The sequence below is a fragment of the Dromaius novaehollandiae genome, chromosome 6 (genome assembly GCF_036370855.1).
Source record: "Dromaius novaehollandiae isolate bDroNov1 chromosome 6, bDroNov1.hap1, whole genome shotgun sequence".
Taxonomy (NCBI): domain Eukaryota; kingdom Metazoa; phylum Chordata; class Aves; order Casuariiformes; family Dromaiidae; genus Dromaius; species Dromaius novaehollandiae.
This window is the reverse complement of record NC_088103.1, coordinates 44,591,387-44,617,763: the sequence shown is the minus strand read 5'-3', so window position 1 is coordinate 44,617,763 and position 26,377 is coordinate 44,591,387. Positions and strand designations below refer to the sequence as shown.

Below are 26,377 nucleotides of genomic sequence, written 5' to 3'. Positions count from 1 at the left end.
GGCGCGCTCGTCCCTCCGTGTGCCCCGCGGCCCGGGATGGAGTCCCCGGTGCCCGGCCGTCCCGCCCGGCGCTCTGGCCTGCCGCTGCCCGCCCGGGGCCCCGGCTGGGGATGGGACGGGAGGAGGCGAGCACCTGCACAGACGACGCCGGCGTCTTCCTTGTGGCGGCAGTCGTGGGTGCCCAGCCCTTGGTGAGAGCACTGCGCCAGCGAGGCCTCGTCGCCCGTGCACGCCACCTCGTCCAGGAGCACGGGGCCGGCGCCTTCCCCAAAAAAGGCGTCGCCGCGGGCCGAGATGACGTCCCCGCAGCCCAGCTGCCTGCACACCACCTCGGCATCCCTCAGGTCCCAGTCGTCGTCGCAGACGGTGCCCCAGCTCCCGTTGTGGAAGACCTCGAGGCGCCCCAAGCAGGGGCCGCCGCCGCCCACCAGCCGCAGGGACATGTCTGGGGGAAGCGGAGGAAGATGCGTGGTCAGGCAGCGGCCTTGGAGACGGCCTTCCCGGGGACGCTCCCCAGATATACCTGGTGGTGCCGTTGTTGGGTGCTCTGTAGACCCTGTCCCAAGAGAAAGCAAAAGCCACGCTTCAGTCTTTCGAGTCATGAAACATAACAGAGGCCTACTGCCATGCCCTTCTTGCTTTGTAGCTTTGTTTAGGACAGAGGTTCCCTTTAATGTTGCATCTTTTGTGTGGAGGATTTGGGATTGCCGCTCTATCAAAGGTGGTTCAGAAGTCATGACGCCAGCCTCTGCCTGGGGAGGACAGTTCTGCGTGTGCCTCGGCAGTGTAGGGCACTGCTGTGAGGAAGAGCATCCCCCTGCCTTGCAGGAGAACGCCTCGCTGCCTTCCCCAAAGAGGCGCTGGCTTCAAGCAGCTTTTGCTTGCGAGAATTTCTCTCCACCTCTGTTTAGAGCGCGCAACCCCTCCACTCCACGAGCCAGTGAGGAATATTTGTGTGAGCTCAAATACCTGGTGTTCCCGTTGCTGGGTGCTCTGTAGACCCTGTCCCAAGAGAAAGCAAAAGCCATGCGTCAGTGATTTTGGTGTTTTTGAGTAAGCTAAGCTAAGCAAAGCAAAGACTGTCAGGCTGAAGCAAAAGGGACATGAAGGTGTAATGAGGCTCCCACTGAAATTAGAGCTTGATGAGCCTGCTCTTTAGTTGGTGCGTTTTGCAGTACCCCGTCTTTTGGCATTCTTATAGACCAGCTGGTGGTCTTTGGGCTGCCCTTGAGGGGGGATGGCAATCGTATGTACGAGCGCGTGTGTCTACACACAGGCCAAAATGCGACCTCTCGCAGCACAAAAGCGTCCTCGAATCCGCCCCATGAAACCAGAGCCAGGAGCTGGGGTGCCTGTTCACCTGCGTGCCTTGAGTGCCTGGGGGCTGGTGGTGTGGGAAGGGGCCTTTCACCTCCGCGAGAGCGTGAAACTCAGCTCGGCACCGCTCAGGGCAGAGCGAATCCGCAGCCCTCACCGGGAGGAGATATATTTGACTAACCCTGAGGTAAATCCACGGACAGCAGAGTAGTAAATACCTGTTGTTTCAGGTGTGGTCGGCTCCACGGGGACTGTCAGGAGAGAAAACAAAAACGGTCAAAAAGATCATGCAAGTAGGATCATCGCTTTCAGTTATGAAGCGGGAGAAGCAGCAGCACGGTCAGGGCTCTCCCCAAACCGTGGCCCCGGTGACGTTTTGCGAAGCCTTGGAGAAGCCCGCGGGTTGGTGTTTCTGCTGAGCGATCGTGCCATTTTCACTGCCACCGTGTCGGAGGAGAACGTCTGCCCACGGCGGGGCAAAGCAGCAAATCCTGCGGGCACAGCTCTCGTTTCAGGCCTGACTCCTCAGGCAGGCTGAACCCAACCCGAACTGCTGTTTGCAGGGAAGAAGCTGCACTGCTGCAGAACTGGCCAGGGTGAACGGGAGCCTGGAAGATGAGCGAACCAGGGCTGCTTCTCAGTTAAAGACGTGGCGTGTTGGTGGAGCAGGTTGGCTGGCTGCTTAGGAAAGGACCCTTTTGCTCTGCAAATTGTGGAAACGTTTAGGCGAGCGTGCCTTGTGCCGCAACCCGCCCCCTCGGTGCGCGCGGGGACATGGTTTGCGGTGCGCAAGCTGCAGCGGACGGAGAGGGACGGGGCAGACTAGGAACGTGCGCCGGCAGGCTGGCCGTGACTCCTGCTCCTCCAGTGTTTCTCCTGAGGCTTGCCGGGTACGTAGAGTAGTACCTCAGCGATTTGCTGTGAATTGGGGCAGAATGAGGTTTCTCCGTAACCGTCAGCTCAGAGCCCTGCGTGGTCCCTGACACAGGGGAGGGGAGGGGAGGAGAGAAGCAAGGACGCGAGGCGGAGGACAGGGGTCCCTAGAGCTGCAGGTCTGTCACGAGCCCTCGGAGACTTGCGGCAACCCCTGCACCCGCGGCAGCGCGCCGGCCAAGGCGAGGCGAGCCCGGTGCGCGGTGGGCGTGCCGGGAGGCGCGCTCGTCCCTCCGTGTGCCCCGCGGCCCGGGATGGAGTCCCCGGTGCCCGGCCGTCCCGCCCGGCGCTCTGGCCTGCCGCTGCCCGCCCGGGGCCCCGGCTGGGGATGGGACGGGAGGAGGCGAGCACCTGCACAGACGACGCCGGCGTCTTCCTTGTGGCGGCAGTCGTGGGTGCCCAGCCCTTGGTGAGAGCACTGCGCCAGCGAGGCCTCGTCGCCCGTGCACGCCACCTCGTCCAGGAGCACGGGGCCGGCGCCTTCCCCAAAAAAGGCGTCGCCGCGGGCCGAGATGACGTCCCCGCAGCCCAGCTGCCTGCACACCACCTCGGCATCCCTCAGGTCCCAGTCGTCGTCGCAGACGGTGCCCCAGCTCCCGTTGTGGAAGACCTCGAGGCGCCCCAAGCAGGGGCCGCCGCCGCCCACCAGCCGCAGGGACATGTCTGGGGGAAGCGGAGGAAGATGCGTGGTCAGGCGGCGGCCTTGGAGACGGCCTTCCCGGGGACGCTCCCCAGATATACCTGGTGTTGCCGTTGTTGGGTGCTCTGTAGACCCTGTCCCAAGAGAAAGCAAAAGGCACGCTTCAGTCTTTCGAGTCATGAAACATAACAGAGGCCTACTGCCATGCCCTTCTTGCTTTGTAGCTTTGTTTAGGACAGAGGTTCCCTTTAATGTTGCATCTTTTGTGTGGAGGATTTGGGATTGCCGCTCTATCAAAGGTGGTTCAGAAGTCATGACGCCAGCCTCTGCCTGGGGAGGACAGTTCTGCGTGTGCCTCGGCAGTGCAGGGCACTGCTGTGAGGAAGAGCATCCCCCTGCCTTGCAGGAGAACGCCTCGCTGCCTTCCCCAAAGAGGCGCTGGCTTCAAGCAGCTTTTGCTTGCGAGAATTTCTCTCCACCTCTGTTTAGAGCGCGCAACCCCTCCACTCCACGAGCCAGTGAGGAATATTTGTGTGAGCTCAAATACCTGGTGTTCCCGTTGCTGGGTGCTCTGTAGACCCTGTCCCAAGAGAAAGCAAAAGCCATGCGTCAGTGATTTTGGTGTTTTTGAGTAAGCTAAGCTAAGCAAAGCAAAGACTGTCAGGCTGAAGCAAAAGGGACATGAAGGTGTAATGAGGCTCCCACTGAAATTAGAGCTTGATGAGCCTGCTCTTTAGTTGGTGCGTTTTGCAGTACCCCGTCTTTTGGCATTCTTATAGACCAGCTGGTGGTCTTTGGGCTGCCCTTGAGGGGGGATGGCAATCGTATGTACGAGCGCGTGTGTCTACACACAGGCCAAAATGCGACCTCTCGCAGCACAAAAGCGTCCTCGAATCCGCCCCATGAAACCAGAGCCAGGAGCTGGGGTGCCTGTTCACCTGCGTGCCTTGAGTGCCTGGGGGCTGGTGGTGTGGGAAGGGGCCTTTCACCTCCGCGAGAGCGTGAAACTCAGCTCGGCACCGCTCAGGGCAGAGCGAATCCGCAGCCCTCACCGGGAGGAGATATATTTGACTAACCCTGAGGTAAATCCACGGACAGCAGAGTAGTAAATACCTGTTGTTTCAGGTGTGGTCGGCTCCACGGGGACTGTCAGGAGAGAAAACAAAAACGGTCAAAAAGATCATGCAAGTAGGATCATCGCTTTCAGTTATGAAGCGGGAGAAGCAGCAGCACGGTCAGGGCTCTCCCCAAACCGTGGCCCCGGTGACGTTTTGCGAAGCCTTGGAGAAGCCCGCGGGTTGGTGTTTCTGCTGAGCGATCGTGCCATTTTCACTGCCACCGTGTCGGAGGAGAACGTCTGCCCACGGCGGGGCAAAGCAGCAAATCCTGCGGGCACAGCTCTCGTTTCAGGCCTGACTCCTCAGGCAGGCTGAACCCAACCCGAACTGCTGTTTGCAGGGAAGAAGCTGCACTGCTGCAGAACTGGCCAGGGTGAACGGGAGCCTGGAAGATGAGCGAACCAGGGCTGCTTCTCAGTTAAAGACGTGGCGTGTTGGTGGAGCAGGTTGGCTGGCTGCTTAGGAAAGGACCCTTTTGCTCTGCAAATTGTGGAAACGTTTAGGCGAGCGTGCCTTGTGCCGCAACCCGCCCCCTCGGTGCGCGCGGGGACATGGTTTGCGGTGCGCAAGCTGCAGCGGACGGAGAGGGACGGGGCAGACTAGGAACGTGCGCCGGCAGGCTGGCCGTGACTCCTGCTCCTCCAGTGTTTCTCCTGAGGCTTGCCGGGTACGTAGAGTAGTACCTCAGCGATTTGCTGTGAATTGGGGCAGAATGAGGTTTCTCCGTAACCGTCAGCTCAGAGCCCTGCGTGGTCCCTGACACAGGGGAGGGGAGGGGAGGAGAGAAGCAAGGACGCGAGGCGGAGGACAGGGGTCCCTAGAGCTGCAGGTCTGTCACGAGCCCTCGGAGACTTGCGGCAACCCCTGCACCCGCGGCAGCGCGCCGGCCAAGGCGAGGCGAGCCCGGTGCGCGGTGGGCGTGCCGGGAGGCGCGCTCGTCCCTCCGTGTGCCCCGCGGCCCGGGATGGAGTCCCCGGTGCCCGGCCGTCCCGCCCGGCGCTCTGGCCTGCCGCTGCCCGCCCGGGGCCCCGGCTGGGGATGGGACGGGAGGAGGCGAGCACCTGCACAGACGACGCCGGCGTCTTCCTTGTGGCGGCAGTCGTGGGTGCCCAGCCCTTGGTGAGAGCACTGCGCCAGCGAGGCCTCGTCGCCCGTGCACGCCACCTCGTCCAGGAGCACGGGGCCGGCGCCTTCCCCAAAAAAGGCGTCGCCGCGGGCCGAGATGACGTCCCCGCAGCCCAGCTGCCTGCACACCACCTCGGCATCCCTCAGGTCCCAGTCGTCGTCGCAGACGGTGCCCCAGCTCCCGTTGTGGAAGACCTCGAGGCGCCCCAAGCAGGGGCCGCCGCCGCCCACCAGCCGCAGGGACATGTCTGGGGGAAGCGGAGGAAGATGCGTGGTCAGGCGGCGGCCTTGGAGACGGCCTTCCCGGGGACGCTCCCCAGATATACCTGGTGTTGCCGTTGTTGGGTGCTCTGTAGACCCTGTCCCAAGAGAAAGCAAAAGGCACGCTTCAGTCTTTCGAGTCATGAAACATAACAGAGGCCTACTGCCATGCCCTTCTTGCTTTGTAGCTTTGTTTAGGACAGAGGTTCCCTTTAATGTTGCATCTTTTGTGTGGAGGATTTGGGATTGCCGCTCTATCAAAGGTGGTTCAGAAGTCATGACGCCAGCCTCTGCCTGGGGAGGACAGTTCTGCGTGTGCCTCGGCAGTGTAGGGCACTGCTGTGAGGAAGAGCATCCCCCTGCCTTGCAGGAGAACGCCTCGCTGCCTTCCCCAAAGAGGCGCTGGCTTCAAGCAGCTTTTGCTTGCGAGAATTTCTCTCCACCTCTGTTTAGAGCGCGCAACCCCTCCACTCCACGAGCCAGTGAGGAATATTTGTGTGAGCTCAAATACCTGGTGTTCCCGTTGCTGGGTGCTCTGTAGACCCTGTCCCAAGAGAAAGCAAAAGCCATGCGTCAGTGATTTTGGTGTTTTTGAGTAAGCTAAGCTAAGCAAAGCAAAGACTGTCAGGCCGAAGCAAAAGGGACATGAAGGTGTAATGAGGCTCCCACTGAAATTAGAGCTTGATGAGCCTGCTCTTTAGTTGGTGCGTTTTGCAGTACCCCGTCTTTTGGCATTCTTATAGACCAGCTGGTGGTCTTTGGGCTGCCCTTGAGGGGGGATGGCAATCGTATGTACGAGCGCGTGTGTCTACACACAGGCCAAAATGCGACCTCTCGCAGCACAAAAGCGTCCTCGAATCCGCCCCATGAAACCAGAGCCAGGAGCTGGGGTGCCTGTTCACCTGCGTGCCTTGAGTGCCTGGGGGCTGGTGGTGCGGGAAGGGGCCTTTCACCTCCGCGAGAGCGTGAAACTCAACTCGGCACCGCTCAGGGCAGAGCGAATCCGCAGCCCTCACCGGGAGGAGATATATTTGACTAACCCTGAGGTAAATCCACGGACAGCAGAGTAGTAAATACCTGTTGTTTCAGGTGTGGTCGGCTCCACGGGGACTGTCAGGAGAGAAAACAAAAACGGTCAAAAAGATCATGCAAGTTGGATCATCGCTTTCAGTTATGAAGCGGGAGAAGCAGCAGCACGGTCAGGGCTCTCCCCAAACCGTGGCCCCGGTGACGTTTTGCGAAGCCTTGGAGAAGCCCGCGGGTTGGTGTTTCTGCTGAGCGATCGTGCCATTTTCACTGCCACCGTGTCGGAGGAGAACGTCTGCCCACGGCGGGGCAAAGCAGCAAATCCTGCGGGCACAGCTCTCGTTTCAGGCCTGACTCCTCAGGCAGGCTGAACCCAACCCGAACTGCTGTTTGCAGGGAAGAAGCTGCACTGCTGCAGAACTGGCCAGGGTGAACGGGAGCCTGGAAGATGAGCGAACCAGGGCTGCTTCTCAGTTAAAGACGTGGCGTGTTGGTGGAGCAGGTTGGCTGGCTGCTTAGGAAAGGACCCTTTTGCTCTGCAAATTGTGGAAACGTTTAGGCGAGCGTGCCTTGTGCCGCAACCCGCCCCCTCGGTGCGCGCGGGGACATGGTTTGCGGTGCGCAAGCTGCAGCGGACGGAGAGGGACGGGGCAGACTAGGAACGTGCGCCGGCAGGCTGGCCGTGACTCCTGCTCCTCCAGTGTTTCTCCTGAGGCTTGCCGGGTACGTAGAGTAGTACCTCAGCGATTTGCTGTGAATTGGGGCAGAATGAGGTTTCTCCGTAACCGTCAGCTCAGAGCCCTGCGTGGTCCCTGACACAGGGGAGGGGAGGGGAGGAGAGAAGCAAGGACGCGAGGCGGAGGACAGGGGTCCCTAGAGCTGCAGGTCTGTCACGAGCCCTCGGAGACTTGCGGCAACCCCTGCACCCGCGGCAGCGCGCCGGCCAAGGCGAGGCGAGCCCGGTGCGCGGTGGGCGTGCCGGGAGGCGCGCTCGTCCCTCCGTGTGCCCCGCGGCCCGGGATGGAGTCCCCGGTGCCCGGCCGTCCCGCCCGGCGCTCTGGCCTGCCGCTGCCCGCCCGGGGCCCCGGCTGGGGATGGGACGGGAGGAGGCGAGCACCTGCACAGACGACGCCGGCGTCTTCCTTGTGGCGGCAGTCGTGGGTGCCCAGCCCTTGGTGAGAGCACTGCGCCAGCGAGGCCTCGTCGCCCGTGCACGCCACCTCGTCCAGGAGCACGGGGCCGGCGCCTTCCCCAAAAAAGGCGTCGCCGCGGGCCGAGATGACGTCCCCGCAGCCCAGCTGCCTGCACACCACCTCGGCATCCCTCAGGTCCCAGTCGTCGTCGCAGACGGTGCCCCAGCTCCCGTTGTGGAAGACCTCGAGGCGCCCCAAGCAGGGGCCGCCGCCGCCCACCAGCCGCAGGGACATGTCTGGGGGAAGCGGAGGAAGATGCGTGGTCAGGCGGCGGCCTTGGAGACGGCCTTCCCGGGGACGCTCCCCAGATATACCTGGTGTTGCCGTTGTTGGGTGCTCTGTAGACCCTGTCCCAAGAGAAAGCAAAAGGCACGCTTCAGTCTTTCGAGTCATGAAACATAACAGAGGCCTACTGCCATGCCCTTCTTGCTTTGTAGCTTTGTTTAGGACAGAGGTTCCCTTTAATGTTGCATCTTTTGTGTGGAGGATTTGGGATTGCCGCTCTATCAAAGGTGGTTCAGAAGTCATGACGCCAGCCTCTGCCTGGGGAGGACAGTTCTGCGTGTGCCTCGGCAGTGCAGGGCACTGCTGTGAGGAAGAGCATCCCCCTGCCTTGCAGGAGAACGCCTCGCTGCCTTCCCCAAAGAGGCGCTGGCTTCAAGCAGCTTTTGCTTGCGAGAATTTCTCTCCACCTCTGTTTAGAGCGCGCAACCCCTCCACTCCACGAGCCAGTGAGGAATATTTGTGTGAGCTCAAATACCTGGTGTTCCCGTTGCTGGGTGCTCTGTAGACCCTGTCCCAAGAGAAAGCAAAAGCCATGCGTCAGTGATTTTGGTGTTTTTGAGTAAGCTAAGCTAAGCAAAGCAAAGACTGTCAGGCCGAAGCAAAAGGGACATGAAGGTGTAATGAGGCTCCCATTGAAATTAGAGCTTGATGAGCCTGCTCTTTAGTTGGTGCGTTTTGCAGTACCCCGTCTTTTGGCATTCTTATAGACCAGCTGGTGGTCTTTGGGCTGCCCTTGAGGGGGGATGGCAATCGTATGTACGAGCGCGTGTGTCTACACACAGGCCAAAATGCGACCTCTCGCAGCACAAAAGCGTCCTCGAATCCGCCCCATGAAACCAGAGCCAGGAGCTGGGGTGCCTGTTCACCTGCGTGCCTTGAGTGCCTGGGGGCTGGTGGTGTGGGAAGGGGCCTTTCACCTCCGCGAGAGCGTGAAACTCAACTCGGCACCGCTCAGGGCAGAGCGAATCCGCAGCCCTCACCGGGAGGAGATATATTTGACTAACCCTGAGGTAAATCCACGGACAGCAGAGTAGTAAATACCTGTTGTTTCAGGTGTGGTCGGCTCCACGGGGACTGTCAGGAGAGAAAACAAAAACGGTCAAAAAGATCATGCAAGTTGGATCATCGCTTTCAGTTATGAAGCGGGAGAAGCAGCAGCACGGTCAGGGCTCTCCCCAAACCGTGGCCCCGGTGACGTTTTGCGAAGCCTTGGAGAAGCCCGCGGGTTGGTGTTTCTGCTGAGCGATCGTGCCATTTTCACTGCCACCGTGTCGGAGGAGAACGTCTGCCCACGGCGGGGCAAAGCAGCAAATCCTGCGGGCACAGCTCTCGTTTCAGGCCTGACTCCTCAGGCAGGCTGAACCCAACCCGAACTGCTGTTTGCAGGGAAGAAGCTGCACTGCTGCAGAACTGGCCAGGGTGAACGGGAGCCTGGAAGATGAGCGAACCAGGGCTGCTTCTCAGTTAAAGACGTGGCGTGTTGGTGGAGCAGGTTGGCTGGCTGCTTAGGAAAGGACCCTTTTGCTCTGCAAATTGTGGAAACGTTTAGGCGAGCGTGCCTTGTGCCGCAACCCGCCCCCTCGGTGCGCGCGGGGACATGGTTTGCGGTGCGCAAGCTGCAGCGGACGGAGAGGGACGGGGCAGACTAGGAACGTGCGCCGGCAGGCTGGCCGTGACTCCTGCTCCTCCAGTGTTTCTCCTGAGGCTTGCCGGGTACGTAGAGTAGTACCTCAGCGATTTGCTGTGAATTGGGGCAGAATGAGGTTTCTCCGTAACCGTCAGCTCAGAGCCCTGCGTGGTCCCTGACAAGGGGGAGGGGAGGGGAGGAGAGAAGCAAGGACGCGAGGCGGAGGACAGGGGTCCCTAGAGCTGCAGGTCTGTCACGAGCCCTCGGAGACTTGCGGCAACCCCTGCACCCGCGGCAGCGCGCCGGCCAAGGCGAGGCGAGCCCGGTGCGCGGTGGGCGTGCCGGGAGGCGCGCTCGTCCCTCCGTGTGCCCCGCGGCCCGGGATGGAGTCCCCGGTGCCCGGCCGTCCCGCCCGGCGCTCTGGCCTGCCGCTGCCCGCCCGGGGCCCCGGCTGGGGATGGGACGGGAGGAGGCGAGCACCTGCACAGACGACGCCGGCGTCTTCCTTGTGGCGGCAGTCGTGGGTGCCCAGCCCTTGGTGAGAGCACTGCGCCAGCGAGGCCTCGTCGCCCGTGCACGCCACCTCGTCCAGGAGCACGGGGCCGGCGCCTTCCCCAAAAAAGGCGTCGCCGCGGGCCGAGATGACGTCCCCGCAGCCCAGCTGCCTGCACACCACCTCGGCATCCCTCAGGTCCCAGTCGTCGTCGCAGACGGTGCCCCAGCTCCCGTTGTGGAAGACCTCGAGGCGCCCCAAGCAGGGGCCGCCGCCGCCCACCAGCCGCAGGGACATGTCTGGGGGAAGCGGAGGAAGATGCGTGGTCAGGCGGCGGCCTTGGAAACGGCCTTCCCGGGGACGCTCCCCAGATATACCTGGTGTTGCCGTTGTTGGGTGCTCTGTAGACCCTGTCCCAAGAGAAAGCAAAAGGCACGCTTCAGTCTTTCGAGTCATGAAACATAACAGAGGCCTACTGCCATGCCCTTCTTGCTTTGTAGCTTTGTTTAGGACAGAGGTTCCCTTTAATGTTGCATCTTTTGTGTGGAGGATTTGGGATTGCCGCTCTATCAAAGGTGGTTCAGAAGTCATGACGCCAGCCTCTGCCTGGGGAGGACAGTTCTGCGTGTGCCTCGGCAGTGCAGGGCACTGCTGTGAGGAAGAGCATCCCCCTGCCTTGCAGGAGAACGCCTCGCTGCCTTCCCCAAAGAGGCGCTGGCTTCAAGCAGCTTTTGCTTGCGAGAATTTCTCTCCACCTCTGTTTAGAGCGCGCAACCCCTCCACTCCACGAGCCAGTGAGGAATATTTGTGTGAGCTCAAATACCTGGTGTTCCCGTTGCTGGGTGCTCTGTAGACCCTGTCCCAAGAGAAAGCAAAAGCCATGCGTCAGTGATTTTGGTGTTTTTGAGTAAGCTAAGCTAGGCAAAGCAAAGACTGTCAGGCCGAAGCAAAAGGGACATGAAGGTGTAATGAGGCTCCCATTGAAATTAGAGCTTGATGAGCCTGCTCTTTAGTTGGTGCGTTTTGCAGTACCCCGTCTTTTGGCATTCTTATAGACCAGCTGGTGGTCTTTGGGCTGCCCTTGAGGGGGGATGGCAATCGTATGTACGAGCGCGTGTGTCTACACACAGGCCAAAATGCGACCTCTCGCAGCACAAAAGCGTCCTCGAATCCGCCCCATGAAACCAGAGCCAGGAGCTGGGGTGCCTGTTCACCTGCGTGCCTTGAGTGCCTGGGGGCTGGTGGTGTGGGAAGGGGCCTTTCACCTCCGCGAGAGCGTGAAACTCAGCTCGGCACCGCTCAGGGCAGAGCGAATCCGCAGCCCTCACCGGGAGGAGATATATTTGACTAACCCTGAGGTAAATCCACGGACAGCAGAGTAGTAAATACCTGTTGTTTCAGGTGTGGTCGGCTCCACGGGGACTGTCAGGAGAGAAAACAAAAACGGTCAAAAAGATCATGCAAGTTGGATCATCGCTTTCAGTTATGAAGCGGGAGAAGCAGCAGCACGGTCAGGGCTCTCCCCAAACCGTGGCCCCGGTGACGTTTTGCGAAGCCTTGGAGAAGCCCGCGGGTTGGTGTTTCTGCTGAGCGATCGTGCCATTTTCACTGCCACCGTGTCGGAGGAGAACGTCTGCCCACGGCGGGGCAAAGCAGCAAATCCTGCGGGCACAGCTCTCGTTTCAGGCCTGACTCCTCAGGCAGGCTGAACCCAACCCGAACTGCTGTTTGCAGGGAAGAAGCTGCACTGCTGCAGAACTGGCCAGGGTGAACGGGAGCCTGGAAGATGAGCGAACCAGGACTGCTTCTCAGTTAAAGACGTGGCGTGTTGGTGGAGCAGGTTGGCTGGCTGCTTAGGAAAGGACCCTTTTGCTCTGCAAATTGTGGAAACGTTTAGGCGAGCGTGCCTTGTGCCGCAACCCGCCCCCTCGGTGCGCGCGGGGACATGGTTTGCGGTGCGCAAGCTGCAGCGGACGGAGAGGGACGGGGCAGACTAGGAACGTGCGCCGGCAGGCTGGCCGTGACTCCTGCTCCTCCAGTGTTTCTCCTGAGGCTTGCCGGGTACGTAGAGTAGTACCTCAGCGATTTGCTGTGAATTGGGGCAGAATGAGGTTTCTCCGTAACCGTCAGCTCAGAGCCCTGCGTGGTCCCTGACAAGGGGGAGGGCAGGGGAGGAGAGAAGCAAGGACGCGAGGCGGAGGACAGGGGTCCCTAGAGCTGCAGGTCTGTCACGAGCCCTTGGAGACTTGCGGCAACCCCTGCACCCGCGGCAGCGCGCCGGCCAAGGCGAGGCGAGCCCGGTGCGCGGTGGGCGTGCCGGGAGTCGCGCTCGTCCCTCCGTGTGCCCCGCGGCCCGGGATGGAGTCCCCGGTGCCCGGCCGTCCCGCCCGGCGCTCTGGCCTGCCGCTGCCCGCCCGGGGCCCCGGCTGGGGATGGGACGGGAGGAGGCGAGCACCTGCACAGACGACGCCGGCGTCTTCCTTGTGGCGGCAGTCGTGGGTGCCCAGCCCTTGGTGAGAGCACTGCGCCAGCGAGGCCTCGTCGCCCGTGCACGCCACCTCGTCCAGGAGCACGGGGCCGGCGCCTTCCCCAAAAAAGGCGTCGCCGCGGGCCGAGATGACGTCCCCGCAGCCCAGCTGCCTGCACACCACCTCGGCATCCCTCAGGTCCCAGTCGTCGTCGCAGACGGTGCCCCAGCTCCCGTTGTGGAAGACCTCGAGGCGCCCCAAGCAGGGGCCGCCGCCGCCCACCAGCCGCAGGGACATGTCTGGGGGAAGCGGAGGAAGATGCGTGGTCAGGCGGCGGCCTTGGAAACGGCCTTCCCGGGGACGCTCCCCAGATATACCTGGTGTTGCCGTTGTTGGGTGCTCTGTAGACCCTGTCCCAAGAGAAAGCAAAAGGCACGCTTCAGTCTTTCGAGTCATGAAACATAACAGAGGCCTACTGCCATGCCCTTCTTGCTTTGTAGCTTTGTTTAGGACAGAGGTTCCCTTTAATGTTGCATCTTTTGTGTGGAGGATTTGGGATTGCCGCTCTATCAAAGATGGTTCAGAAGTCATGACGCCAGCCTCTGCCTGGGGAGGACAGTTCTGCGTGTGCCTCGGCAGTGCAGGGCACTGCTGTGAGGAAGAGCATCCCCCTGCCTTGCAGGAGAACGCCTCGCTGCCTTCCCCAAAGAGGCGCTGGCTTCAAGCAGCTTTTGCTTGCGAGAATTTCTCTCCACCTCTGTTTAGAGCGCGCAACCCCTCCACTCCACGAGCCAGTGAGGAATATTTGTGTGAGCTCAAATACCTGGTGTTCCCGTTGCTGGGTGCTCTGTAGACCCTGTCCCAAGAGAAAGCAAAAGCCATGCGTCAGTGATTTTGGTGTTTTTGAGTAAGCTAAGCTAGGCAAAGCAAAGACTGTCAGGCCGAAGCAAAAGGGACATGAAGGTGTAATGAGGCTCCCATTGAAATTAGAGCTTGATGAGCCTGCTCTTTAGTTGGTGCGTTTTGCAGTACCCCGTCTTTTGGCATTCTTATAGACCAGCTGGTGGTCTTTGGGCTGCCCTTGAGGGGGGATGGCAATCGTATGTACGAGCGCGTGTGTCTACACACAGGCCAAAATGCGACCTCTCGCAGCACAAAAGCGTCCTCGAATCCGCCCCATGAAACCAGAGCCAGGAGCTGGGTGCCTGTTCACCTGCGTGCCTTGAGTGCCTGGGGGCTGGTGGTGTGGGAAGGGGCCTTTCACCTCCGCGAGAGCGTGAAACTCAGCTCGGCACCGCTCAGGGCAGAGCGAATCCGCAGCCCTCACCGGGAGGAGATATATTTGACTAACCCTGAGGTAAATCCACGGACAGCAGAGTAGTAAATACCTGTTGTTTCAGGTGTGGTCGGCTCCACGGGGACTGTCAGGAGAGAAAACAAAAACGGTCAAAAAGATCATGCAAGTTGGATCATCGCTTTCAGTTATGAAGCGGGAGAAGCAGCAGCACGGTCAGGGCTCTCCCCAAACCGTGGCCCCGGTGACGTTTTGCGAAGCCTTGGAGAAGCCCGCGGGTTGGTGTTTCTGCTGAGCGATCGTGCCATTTTCACTGCCACCGTGTCGGAGGAGAACGTCTGCCCACGGCGGGGCAAAGCAGCAAATCCTGCGGGCACAGCTCTCGTTTCAGGCCTGACTCCTCAGGCAGGCTGAACCCAACCCGAACTGCTGTTTGCAGGGAAGAAGCTGCACTGCTGCAGAACTGGCCAGGGTGAACGGGAGCCTGGAAGATGAGCGAACCAGGACTGCTTCTCAGTTAAAGACGTGGCGTGTTGGTGGAGCAGGTTGGCTGGCTGCTTAGGAAAGGACCCTTTTGCTCTGCAAATTGTGGAAACGTTTAGGCGAGCGTGCCTTGTGCCGCAACCCGCCCCCTCGGTGCGCGCGGGGACATGGTTTGCGGTGCGCAAGCTGCAGCGGACGGAGAGGGACGGGGCAGACTAGGAACGTGCGCCGGCAGGCTGGCCGTGACTCCTGCTCCTCCAGTGTTTCTCCTGAGGCTTGCCGGGTATGTAGAGTAGTACCTCAGCGATTTGCTGTGAATTGGGGCAGAATGAGGTTTCTCCGTAACCGTCAACTCAGAGCCCTGCGTGGTCCCTGACAAGGGGGAGGGCAGGGGAGGAGAGAAGCAAGGACGCGAGGCGGAGGACAGGGGTCCCTAGAGCTGCAGGTCTGTCACGAGCCCTTGGAGACTTGCGGCAACCCCTGCACCCGCGGCAGCGCGCCGGCCAAGGCGAGGCGAGCCCGGTGCGCGGTGGGCGTGCCGGGAGTCGCGCTCGTCCCTCCGTGTGCCCCGCGGCCCGGGATGGAGTCCCCGGTGCCCGGCCGTCCCGCCCGGCGCTCTGGCCTGCCGCTGCCCGCCCGGGGCCCCGGCTGGGGATGGGACGGGAGGAGGCGAGCACCTGCACAGACGACGCCGGCGTCTTCCTTGTGGCGGCAGTCGTGGGTGCCCAGCCCTTGGTGAGAGCACTGCGCCAGCGAGGCCTCGTCGCCCGTGCACGCCACCTCGTCCAGGAGCACGGGGCCGGCGCCTTCCCCAAAAAAGGCGTCGCCGCGGGCCGAGATGACGTCCCCGCAGCCCAGCTGCCTGCACACCACCTCGGCATCCCTCAGGTCCCAGTCGTCGTCGCAGACGGTGCCCCAGCTCCCGTTGTGGAAGACCTCGAGGCGCCCCAAGCAGGGGCCGCCGCCGCCCACCAGCCGCAGGGACATGTCTGGGGGAAGCGGAGGAAGATGCGTGGTCAGGCGGCGGCCTTGGAGACGGCCTTCCCGGGGACGCTCCCCAGATATACCTGGTGTTGCCGTTGTTGGGTGCTCTGTAGACCCTGTCCCAAGAGAAAGCAAAAGCCATGCGTCAGTGATTTTGGTGTTTTTGAGTAAGCTAAGCTAAGCAAAGCAAAGACTGTCAGGCTGAAGCAAAAGGGACATGAAGGTGTAATGAGGCTCCCATTGAAATTAGAGCTTGATGAGCCTGCTCTTTAGTTGGTGCGTTTTGCAGTACCCCGTCTTTTGGCATTCTTATAGACCAGCTGGTGGTCTTTGGGCTGCCCTTGAGGGGGGATGGCAATCGTATGTACGAGCGCGTGTGTCTACACACAGGCCAAAATGCGACCTCTCGCAGCACAAAAGCGTCCTCGAATCCGCCCCATGAAACCAGAGCCAGGAGCTGGGGTGCCTGTTCACCTGCGTGCCTTGAGTGCCTGGGGGCTGGTGGTGTGGGAAGGGGCCTTTCACCTCCGCGAGAGCGTGAAACTCAACTCGGCACCGCTCAGGGCAGAGCGAATCCGCAGCCCTCACCGGGAGGAGATATATTTGACTAACCCTGAGGTAAATCCACGGACAGCAGAGTAGTAAATACCTGTTGTTTCAGGTGTGGTCGGCTCCACGGGGACTGTCAGGAGAGAAAACAAAAACGGTCAAAAAGATCATGCAAGTTGGATCATCGCTTTCAGTTATGAAGCGGGAGAAGCAGCAGCACGGTCAGGGCTCTCCCCAAACCGTGGCCCCGGTGACGTTTTGCGAAGCCTTGGAGAAGCCCGCGGGTTGGTGTTTCTGCTGAGCGATCGTGCCATTTTCACTGCCACCGTGTCGGAGGAGAACGTCTGCCCACGGCGGGGCAAAGCAGCAAATCCTGCGGGCACAGCTCTCGTTTCAGGCCTGACTCCTCAGGCAGGCTGAACCCAACCCGAACTGCTGTTTGCAGGGAAGAAGCTGCACTGCTGCAGAACTGGCCAGGGTGAACGGGAGCCTGGAAGATGAGCGAACCAGGGCTGCTTCTCAGTTAAAGACGTGGCGTGTTGGTGGAGCAGGTTGGCTGGCTGCTTAGGAAAGGACCCTTTTGCTCTGCAAATTGTGGAAACGTTTAGGCGAGCGTGCCTTGTGCCGCAACCCGCCCCCTCGGTGCGCGCGGGGACATGGTTTGCGGTGCGCAAGCTGCAGCGGACGGAGAGGGACGGGGCAGACTAGGAACGTGCGCCGGCAGGCTGGCCGTGACTCCTGCTCCTCCAGTGTTTCTCCTGAGGCTTGCCGGGTACGTAGAGTAGTACCTCAGCGATTTGCTGTGAATTGGGGCAGAATGAGGTTTCTCCGTAACCGTCAGCTCAGAGCCCTGCGTGGTCCCTGACAAGGGGGAGGGGAGGGGAGGAGAGAAGCAAGGACGCGAGGCGGAGGACAGGGGTCCCTAGAGCTGCAGGTCTGTCACGAGCCCTCGGAGACTTGCGGCAACCCCTGCACCCGCGGCAGCGCGCCGGCCAAGGCGAGGCGAGCCCGGTGCGCGGTGGGCGTGCCGGGAGGCGCGCTCGTCCCTCCGTGTGCCCCGCGGCCCGGGATGGAGTCCCCGGTGCCCGGCCGTCCCGCCCGGCGCTCTGGCCTGCCGCTGCCCGCCCGGGGCCCCGGCTGGGGATGGGACGGGAGGAGGCGAGCACCTGCACAGACGACGCCGGCGTCTTCCTTGTGGCGGCAGTCGTGGGTGCCCAGCCCTTGGTGAGAGCACTGCGCCAGCGAGGCCTCGTCGCCCGTGCACGCCACCTCGTCCAGGAGCACGGGGCCGGCGCCTTCCCCAAAAAAGGCGTCGCCGCGGGCCGAGATGACGTCCCCGCAGCCCAGCTGCCTGCACACCACCTCGGCATCCCTCAGGTCCCAGTCGTCGTCGCAGACGGTGCCCCAGCTCCCGTTGTGGAAGACCTCGAGGCGCCCCAAGCAGGGGCCGCCGCCGCCCACCAGCCGCAGGGACATGTCTGGGGGAAGCGGAGGAAGATGCGTGGTCAGGCGGCGGCCTTGGAAACGGCCTTCCCGGGGACGCTCCCCAGATATACCTGGTGTTGCCGTTGTTGGGTGCTCTGTAGACCCTGTCCCAAGAGAAAGCAAAAGGCACGCTTCAGTCTTTCGAGTCATGAAACATAACAGAGGCCTACTGCCATGCCCTTCTTGCTTTGTAGCTTTGTTTAGGACAGAGGTTCCCTTTAATGTTGCATCTTTTGTGTGGAGGATTTGGGATTGCCGCTCTATCAAAGGTGGTTCAGAAGTCATGACGCCAGCCTCTGCCTGGGGAGGACAGTTCTGCGTGTGCCTCGGCAGTGCAGGGCACTGCTGTGAGGAAGAGCATCCCCCTGCCTTGCAGGAGAACGCCTCGCTGCCTTCCCCAAAGAGGCGCTGGCTTCAAGCAGCTTTTGCTTGCGAGAATTTCTCTCCACCTCTGTTTAGAGCGCGCAACCCCTCCACTCCACGAGCCAGTGAGGAATATTTGTGTGAGCTCAAATACCTGGTGTTCCCGTTGCTGGGTGCTCTGTAGACCCTGTCCCAAGAGAAAGCAAAAGCCATGCGTCAGTGATTTTGGTGTTTTTGAGTAAGCTAAGCTAGGCAAAGCAAAGACTGTCAGGCCGAAGCAAAAGGGACATGAAGGTGTAATGAGGCTCCCATTGAAATTAGAGCTTGATGAGCCTGCTCTTTAGTTGGTGCGTTTTGCAGTACCCCGTCTTTTGGCATTCTTATAGACCAGCTGGTGGTCTTTGGGCTGCCCTTGAGGGGGGATGGCAATCGTATGTACGAGCGCGTGTGTCTACACACAGGCCAAAATGCGACCTCTCGCAGCACAAAAGCGTCCTCGAATCCGCCCCATGAAACCAGAGCCAGGAGCTGGGGTGCCTGTTCACCTGCGTGCCTTGAGTGCCTGGGGGCTGGTGGTGTGGGAAGGGGCCTTTCACCTCCGCGAGAGCGTGAAACTCAGCTCGGCACCGCTCAGGGCAGAGCGAATCCGCAGCCCTCACCGGGAGGAGATATATTTGACTAACCCTGAGGTAAATCCACGGACAGCAGAGTAGTAAATACCTGTTGTTTCAGGTGTGGTCGGCTCCACGGGGACTGTCAGGAGAGAAAACAAAAACGGTCAAAAAGATCATGCAAGTTGGATCATCGCTTTCAGTTATGAAGCGGGAGAAGCAGCAGCACGGTCAGGGCTCTCCCCAAACCGTGGCCCCGGTGACGTTTTGCGAAGCCTTGGAGAAGCCCGCGGGTTGGTGTTTCTGCTGAGCGATCGTGCCATTTTCACTGCCACCGTGTCGGAGGAGAACGTCTGCCCACGGCGGGGCAAAGCAGCAAATCCTGCGGGCACAGCTCTCGTTTCAGGCCTGACTCCTCAGGCAGGCTGAACCCAACCCGAACTGCTGTTTGCAGGGAAGAAGCTGCACTGCTGCAGAACTGGCCAGGGTGAACGGGAGCCTGGAAGATGAGCGAACCAGGACTGCTTCTCAGTTAAAGACGTGGCGTGTTGGTGGAGCAGGTTGGCTGGCTGCTTAGGAAAGGACCCTTTTGCTCTGCAAATTGTGGAAACGTTTAGGCGAGCGTGCCTTGTGCCGCAACCCGCCCCCTCGGTGCGCGCGGGGACATGGTTTGCGGTGCGCAAGCTGCAGCGGACGGAGAGGGACGGGGCAGACTAGGAACGTGCGCCGGCAGGCTGGCCGTGACTCCTGCTCCTCCAGTGTTTCTCCTGAGGCTTGCCGGGTACGTAGAGTAGTACCTCAGCGATTTGCTGTGAATTGGGGCAGAATGAGGTTTCTCCGTAACCGTCAGCTCAGAGCCCTGCGTGGTCCCTGACAAGGGGGAGGGCAGGGGAGGAGAGAAGCAAGGACGCGAGGCGGAGGACAGGGGTCCCTAGAGCTGCAGGTCTGTCACGAGCCCTTGGAGACTTGCGGCAACCCCTGCACCCGCGGCAGCGCGCCGGCCAAGGCGAGGCGAGCCCGGTGCGCGGTGGGCGTGCCGGGAGTCGCGCTCGTCCCTCCGTGTGCCCCGCGGCCCGGGATGGAGTCCCCGGTGCCCGGCCGTCCCGCCCGGCGCTCTGGCCTGCCGCTGCCCGCCCGGGGCCCCGGCTGGGGATGGGACGGGAGGAGGCGAGCACCTGCACAGACGACGCCGGCGTCTTCCTTGTGGCGGCAGTCGTGGGTGCCCAGCCCTTGGTGAGAGCACTGCGCCAGCGAGGCCTCGTCGCCCGTGCACGCCACCTCGTCCAGGAGCACGGGGCCGGCGCCTTCCCCAAAAAAGGCGTCGCCGCGGGCCGAGATGACGTCCCCGCAGCCCAGCTGCCTGCACACCACCTCGGCATCCCTCAGGTCCCAGTCGTCGTCGCAGACGGTGCCCCAGCTCCCGTTGTGGAAGACCTCGAGGCGCCCCAAGCAGGGGCCGCCGCCGCCCACCAGCCGCAGGGACATGTCTGGGGGAAGCGGAGGAAGATGCGTGGTCAGGCGGCGGCCTTGGAAACGGCCTTCCCGGGGACGCTCCCCAGATATACCTGGTGTTGCCGTTGTTGGGTGCTCTGTAGACCCTGTCCCAAGAGAAAGCAAAAGGCACGCTTCAGTCTTTCGAGTCATGAAACATAACAGAGGCCTACTGCCATGCCCTTCTTGCTTTGTAGCTTTGTTTAGGACAGAGGTTCCCTTTAATGTTGCATCTTTTGTGTGGAGGATTTGGGATTGCCGCTCTATCAAAGATGGTTCAGAAGTCATGACGCCAGCCTCTGCCTGGGGAGGACAGTTCTGCGTGTGCCTCGGCAGTGCAGGGCACTGCTGTGAGGAAGAGCATCCCCCTGCCTTGCAGGAGAACGCCTCGCTGCCTTCCCCAAAGAGGCGCTGGCTTCAAGCAGCTTTTGCTTGCGAGAATTTCTCTCCACCTCTGTTTAGAGCGCGCAACCCCTCCACTCCACGAGCCAGTGAGGAATATTTGTGTGAGCTCAAATACCTGGTGTTCCCGTTGCTGGGTGCTCTGTAGACCCTGTCCCAAGAGAAAGCAAAAGCCATGCGTCAGTGATTTTGGTGTTTTTGAGTAAGCTAAGCTAGGCAAAGCAAAGACTGTCAGGCCGAAGCAAAAGGGACATGAAGGTGTAATGAGGCTCCCATTGAAATTAGAGCTTGATGAGCCTGCTCTTTAGTTGGTGCGTTTTGCAGTACCCCGTCTTTTGGCATTCTTATAGACCAGCTGGTGGTCTTTGGGCTGCCCTTGAGGGGGGATGGCAATCGTATGTACGAGCGCGTGTGTCTACACACAGGCCAAAATGCGACCTCTCGCAGCACAAAAGCGTCCTCGAATCCGCCCCATGAAACCAGAGCCAGGAGCTGGGTGCCTGTTCACCTGCGTGCCTTGAGTGCCTGGGGGCTGGTGGTGTGGGAAGGGGCCTTTCACCTCCGCGAGAGCGTGAAACTCAGCTCGGCACCGCTCAGGGCAGAGCGAATCCGCAGCCCTCACCGGGAGGAGATATATTTGACTAACCCTGAGGTAAATCCACGGACAGCAGAGTAGTAAATACCTGTTGTTTCAGGTGTGGTCGGCTCCACGGGGACTGTCAGGAGAGAAAACAAAAACGGTCAAAAAGATCATGCAAGTTGGATCATCGCTTTCAGTTATGAAGCGGGAGAAGCAGCAGCACGGTCAGGGCTCTCCCCAAACCGTGGCCCCGGTGACGTTTTGCGAAGCCTTGGAGAAGCCCGCGGGTTGGTGTTTCTGCTGAGCGATCGTGCCATTTTCACTGCCACCGTGTCGGAGGAGAACGTCTGCCCACGGCGGGGCAAAGCAGCAAATCCTGCGGGCACAGCTCTCGTTTCAGGCCTGACTCCTCAGGCAGGCTGAACCCAACCCGAACTGCTGTTTGCAGGGAAGAAGCTGCACTGCTGCAGAACTGGCCAGGGTGAACGGGAGCCTGGAAGATGAGCGAACCAGGACTGCTTCTCAGTTAAAGACGTGGCGTGTTGGTGGAGCAGGTTGGCTGGCTGCTTAGGAAAGGACCCTTTTGCTCTGCAAATTGTGGAAACGTTTAGGCGAGCGTGCCTTGTGCCGCAACCCGCCCCCTCGGTGCGCGCGGGGACATGGTTTGCGGTGCGCAAGCTGCAGCGGACGGAGAGGGACGGGGCAGACTAGGAACGTGCGCCGGCAGGCTGGCCGTGACTCCTGCTCCTCCAGTGTTTCTCCTGAGGCTTGCCGGGTATGTAGAGTAGTACCTCAGCGATTTGCTGTGAATTGGGGCAGAATGAGGTTTCTCCGTAACCGTCAACTCAGAGCCCTGCGTGGTCCCTGACAAGGGGGAGGGCAGGGGAGGAGAGAAGCAAGGACGCGAGGCGGAGGACAGGGGTCCCTAGAGCTGCAGGTCTGTCACGAGCCCTTGGAGACTTGCGGCAACCCCTGCACCCGCGGCAGCGCGCCGGCCAAGGCGAGGCGAGCCCGGTGCGCGGTGGGCGTGCCGGGAGTCGCGCTCGTCCCTCCGTGTGCCCCGCGGCCCGGGATGGAGTCCCCGGTGCCCGGCCGTCCCGCCCGGCGCTCTGGCCTGCCGCTGCCCGCCCGGGGCCCCGGCTGGGGATGGGACGGGAGGAGGCGAGCACCTGCACAGACGACGCCGGCGTCTTCCTTGTGGCGGCAGTCGTGGGTGCCCAGCCCTTGGTGAGAGCACTGCGCCAGCGAGGCCTCGTCGCCCGTGCACGCCACCTCGTCCAGGAGCACGGGGCCGGCGCCTTCCCCAAAAAAGGCGTCGCCGCGGGCCGAGATGACGTCCCCGCAGCCCAGCTGCCTGCACACCACCTCGGCATCCCTCAGGTCCCAGTCGTCGTCGCAGACGGTGCCCCAGCTCCCGTTGTGGAAGACCTCGAGGCGCCCCAAGCAGGGGCCGCCGCCGCCCACCAGCCGCAGGGACATGTCTGGGGGAAGCGGAGGAAGATGCGTGGTCAGGCGGCGGCCTTGGAGACGGCCTTCCCGGGGACGCTCCCCAGATATACCTGGTGTTGCCGTTGTTGGGTGCTCTGTAGACCCTGTCCCAAGAGAAAGCAAAAGCCATGCGTCAGTGATTTTGGTGTTTTTGAGTAAGCTAAGCTAAGCAAAGCAAAGACTGTCAGGCTGAAGCAAAAGGGACATGAAGGTGTAATGAGGCTCCCACTGAAATTAGAGCTTGATGAGCCTGCTCTTTAGTTGGTGCGTTTTGCAGTACCCCGTCTTTTGGCATTCTTATAGACCAGCTGGTGGTCTTTGGGCTGCCCTTGAGGGGGGATGGCAATCGTATGTACGAGCGCGTGTGTCTACACACAGGCCAAAATGCGACCTCTCGCAGCACAAAAGCGTCCTCGAATCCGCCCCATGAAACCAGAGCCAGGAGCTGGGTGCCTGTTCACCTGCGTGCCTTGAGTGCCTGGGGGCTGGTGGTGTGGGAAGGGGCCTTTCACCTCCGCGAGAGCGTGAAACTCAACTCGGCACCGCTCAGGGCAGAGCGAATCCGCAGCCCTCACCGGGAGGAGATATATTTGACTAACCCTGAGGTAAATCCACGGACAGCAGAGTAGTAAATACCTGTTGTTTCAGGTGTGGTCGGCTCCACGGGGACTGTCAGGAGAGAAAACAAAAACGGTCAAAAAGATCATGCAAGTTGGATCATCGCTTTCAGTTATGAAGCGGGAGAAGCAGCAGCACGGTCAGGGCTCTCCCCAAACCGTGGCCCCGGTGACGTTTTGCGAAGCCTTGGAGAAGCCCGCGGGTTGGTGTTTCTGCTGAGCGATCGTGCCATTTTCACTGCCACCGTGTCGGAGGAGAACGTCTGCCCACGGCGGGGCAAAGCAGCAAATCCTGCGGGCACAGCTCTCGTTTCAGGCCTGACTCCTCAGGCAGGCTGAACCCAACCCGAACTGCTGTTTGCAGGGAAGAAGCTGCACTGCTGCAGAACTGGCCAGGGTGAACGGGAGCCTGGAAGATGAGCGAACCAGGGCTGCTTCTCAGTTAAAGACGTGGCGTGTTGGTGGAGCAGGTTGGCTGGCTGCTTAGGAAAGGACCCTTTTGCTCTGCAAATTGTGGAAACGTTTAGGCGAGCGTGCCTTGTGCCGCAACCCGCCCCCTCGGTGCGCGCGGGGACATGGTTTGCGGTGCGCAAGCTGCAGCGGACGGAGAGGGACGGGGCAGACTAGGAACGTGCGCCGGCAGGCTGGCCGTGACTCCTGCTCCTCCAGTGTTTCTCCTGAGGCTTGCCGGGTACGTAGAGTAGTACCTCAGCGATTTGCTGTGAATTGGGGCAGAATGAGGTTTCTCCGTAACCGTCAACTCAGAGCCCTGCGTGGTCCCTGACAAAGGGGAGGGCAGGGGAGGAGAGAAGCAAGGACGCGAGGCGGAGGACAGGGGTCCCTAGAGCTGCAGGTCTGTCACGAGCCCTCGGAGACTTGCGGCAACCCCTGCACCCGCGGCAGCGCGCCGGCCAAGGCGAGGCGAGCCCGGTGCGCGGTGGGCGTGCCGGGAGTCGCGCTCGTCCCTCCGTGTGCCCCGCGGCCCGGGATGGAGTCCCCGGTGCCCGGCCGTCCCGCCCGGCGCTCTGGCCTGCCGCTGCCCGCCCGGGGCCCCGGCTGGGGATGGGACGGGAGGAGGCGAGCACCTGCACAGACGACGCCGGCGTCTTCCTTGTGGCGGCAGTCGTGGGTGCCCAGCCCTTGGTGAGAGCACTGCGCCAGCGAGGCCTCGTCGCCCGTGCACGCCACCTCGTCCAGGAGCACGGGGCCGGCGCCTTCCCCAAAAAAGGCGTCGCCGCGGGCCGAGATGACGTCCCCGCAGCCCAGCTGCCTGCACACCACCTCGGCATCCCTCAGGTCCCAGTCGTCGTCGCAGACGGTGCCCCAGCTCCCGTTGTGGAAGACCTCGAGGCGCCCCAAGCAGGGGCCGCCGCCGCCCACCAGCCGCAGGGACATGTCTGGGGGAAGCGGAGGAAGATGCGTGGTCAGGCGGCGGCCTTGGAGACGGCCTTCCCGGGGACGCTCCCCAGATATACCTGGTGTTGCCGTTGTTGGGTGCTCTGTAGACCCTGTCCCAAGAGAAAGCAAAAGGCACGCTTCAGTCTTTCGAGTCATGAAACATAACAGAGGCCTACTGCCATGCCCTTCTTGCTTTGTAGCTTTGTTTAGGACAGAGGTTCCCTTTAATGTTGCATCTTTTGTGTGGAGGATTTGGGATTGCCGCTCTATCAAAGGTGGTTCAGAAGTCATGACGCCAGCCTCTGCCTGGGGAGGACAGTTCTGCGTGTGCCTCGGCAGTGCAGGGCACTGCTGTGAGGAAGAGCATCCCCCTGCCTTGCAGGAGAACGCCTCGCTGCCTTCCCCAAAGAGGCGCTGGCTTCAAGCAGCTTTTGCTTGCGAGAATTTCTCTCCACCTCTGTTTAGAGCGTGCAACCCCTCCACGAGCCAGTGAGGAATATTTGTGTGAGCTCAAATACCTGGTGTTCCCGTTGCTGGGTGCTCTGTAGACCCTGTCCCAAGAGAAAGCAAAAGCCATGCGTCAGTGATTTTGGTGTTTTTGAGTAAGCTAAGCTAAGCAAAGCAAAGACTGTCAGGCCGAAGCAAAAGGGACATGAAGGTGTAATGAGGCTCCCATTGAAATTAGAGCTTGATGAGCCTGCTCTTTAGTTGGTGCGTTTTGCAGTACCCCGTCTTTTGGCATTCTTATAGACCAGCTGGTGGTCTTTGGGCTGCCCTTGAGGGGGGATGGCAATCGTATGTACGAGCGCGTGTGTCTACACACAGGCCAAAATGCGACCTCTCGCAGCACAAAAGCATCCTGAAACAATAAAAGCTGATGTCAGAGTTTTGTCAAGAGAGTGGCTGACGCACAAATTCTCTCTATTGGGGACTGGCCTTGATGTCCCTGCTGACCAGCTGTCCCAAGGGAGCTCTGCTTGGCTGGGCCCTGCTGTAGCAGCTCTCCTGGGGTGCTGTGTACACCTGGGAGGACAGGGCGCGACAACCTTTCCTCTTTCAGGCTCTAACACACCTGCGCCGTGCAAACGTAGCCCACCCTAGTGACACTATTCTGAACCAGCAAAACCCTGCAATGAACCACAAGTGTCTCAGAAGCTCATATTATGTGCATACATTTCTGTTGAAATTTCTACCTACTCAGCAACAATAGGAAGGTAATAATTTCTGTTACTATGTAAAGTGTGTCAGCAGTTTAACTTGGCCAGACTTGGCTAAGGAGAACTCACCAGCTGGAATGGGCTCTGCTGTGACCAAGGGAGTTACTGTCTCTGCAAAAGGATAAGAAACAGAAAAGTGAATAGTGCTAGTTACATTACTGAGAAAGTTGCTTAGGGTTCTTCAATTATTGGATTAAATAAATGAAAGTGGTGGTGGCTGAGCGCAATCTGTGCAGGAGCAGCAGCATCGTGACCAAAAGGGAGCAGGTTGCAAAGCCTTTTTCAAATGTCAGCCCCCAAGCCCTGCGATGGCTAATGGTGGCATTGACCCTACAGGCACAATCTCCAGTTATTGCGGCTGTGGGGCATCCTCACGAATAGAGACACATGTTCTCGGGTCATGTGTTTAACACCACTGGAAATATTTTTTTAAAGCCTGCCTCTTTGTTGCCATGTAATAAATAGCACAAACTGTCACTCATTTCTTCTGAGGGGATTTTGCAATAAATTCTTCATTTTCTGTGTTTCCCCATTCCTCTCTCTTCTTCCTAATGCCAAGGTATTTTCCCCAAGCCCCCAGTGCTCTTTCTAGGCTCTCTAACTGCACATGACATCTATGTTCTCAGTCAGAATATAGAATTGCTGGAAAACTGGAAATTCAATTGGAAGAATTTCAATTGGAAGAAAGTTACTAAACATAATTTCCTACTAAATACAAGGAAAAGAAATTTCATTTACTATTAGTCATAGCTCTTGTTTTATGAGGATGTCACTAGTAGGGCCATGTGAAATTACAATTCAAACAGTAATTCATAGATCTGCATCTGCACTAGTGGCAGACCGTTCCCCAGCTGCCATTGCAATAGACTCCAGTGTGACCGCAGCGCCTGCTCTTGCCGTCCGCGAGTCGTGGGGGCAGGCCTGCAATT

The 26,377-nt window shown here is 60.3% G+C and overlaps 1 protein-coding gene across 1 annotated transcript in view; it reads right to left on the bottom strand.

Annotated features, from left to right (window-relative positions):
• Positions 1-26,377, bottom strand: part of DMBT1 (deleted in malignant brain tumors 1) — a 97,277-nt gene that overhangs the window by 22,606 nt on the left and 48,294 nt on the right. Inside the window, exons 13-33 of the mRNA XM_064514465.1 lie at positions 23,919-24,230; positions 22,853-22,885; positions 21,898-22,320; positions 20,832-20,864; positions 19,431-19,742; positions 18,365-18,397; positions 16,963-17,274; positions 15,897-15,929; positions 14,941-15,363; positions 13,875-13,907; positions 12,474-12,785; positions 11,408-11,440; positions 10,006-10,317; positions 8,940-8,972; positions 7,538-7,849; positions 6,472-6,504; positions 5,070-5,381; positions 4,004-4,036; positions 2,602-2,913; positions 1,536-1,568; positions 134-445 (exon numbers count right to left, since the gene is read on the bottom strand). Coding sequence (XP_064370535.1) covers positions 134-445; positions 1,536-1,568; positions 2,602-2,913; positions 4,004-4,036; positions 5,070-5,381; positions 6,472-6,504; positions 7,538-7,849; positions 8,940-8,972; positions 10,006-10,317; positions 11,408-11,440; positions 12,474-12,785; positions 13,875-13,907; positions 14,941-15,363; positions 15,897-15,929; positions 16,963-17,274; positions 18,365-18,397; positions 19,431-19,742; positions 20,832-20,864; positions 21,898-22,320; positions 22,853-22,885; positions 23,919-24,230 — 3,984 coding nt within the window. The remainder of the gene's footprint in view (positions 1-133; positions 446-1,535; positions 1,569-2,601; positions 2,914-4,003; positions 4,037-5,069; positions 5,382-6,471; positions 6,505-7,537; positions 7,850-8,939; positions 8,973-10,005; positions 10,318-11,407; positions 11,441-12,473; positions 12,786-13,874; positions 13,908-14,940; positions 15,364-15,896; positions 15,930-16,962; positions 17,275-18,364; positions 18,398-19,430; positions 19,743-20,831; positions 20,865-21,897; positions 22,321-22,852; positions 22,886-23,918; positions 24,231-26,377) is intronic.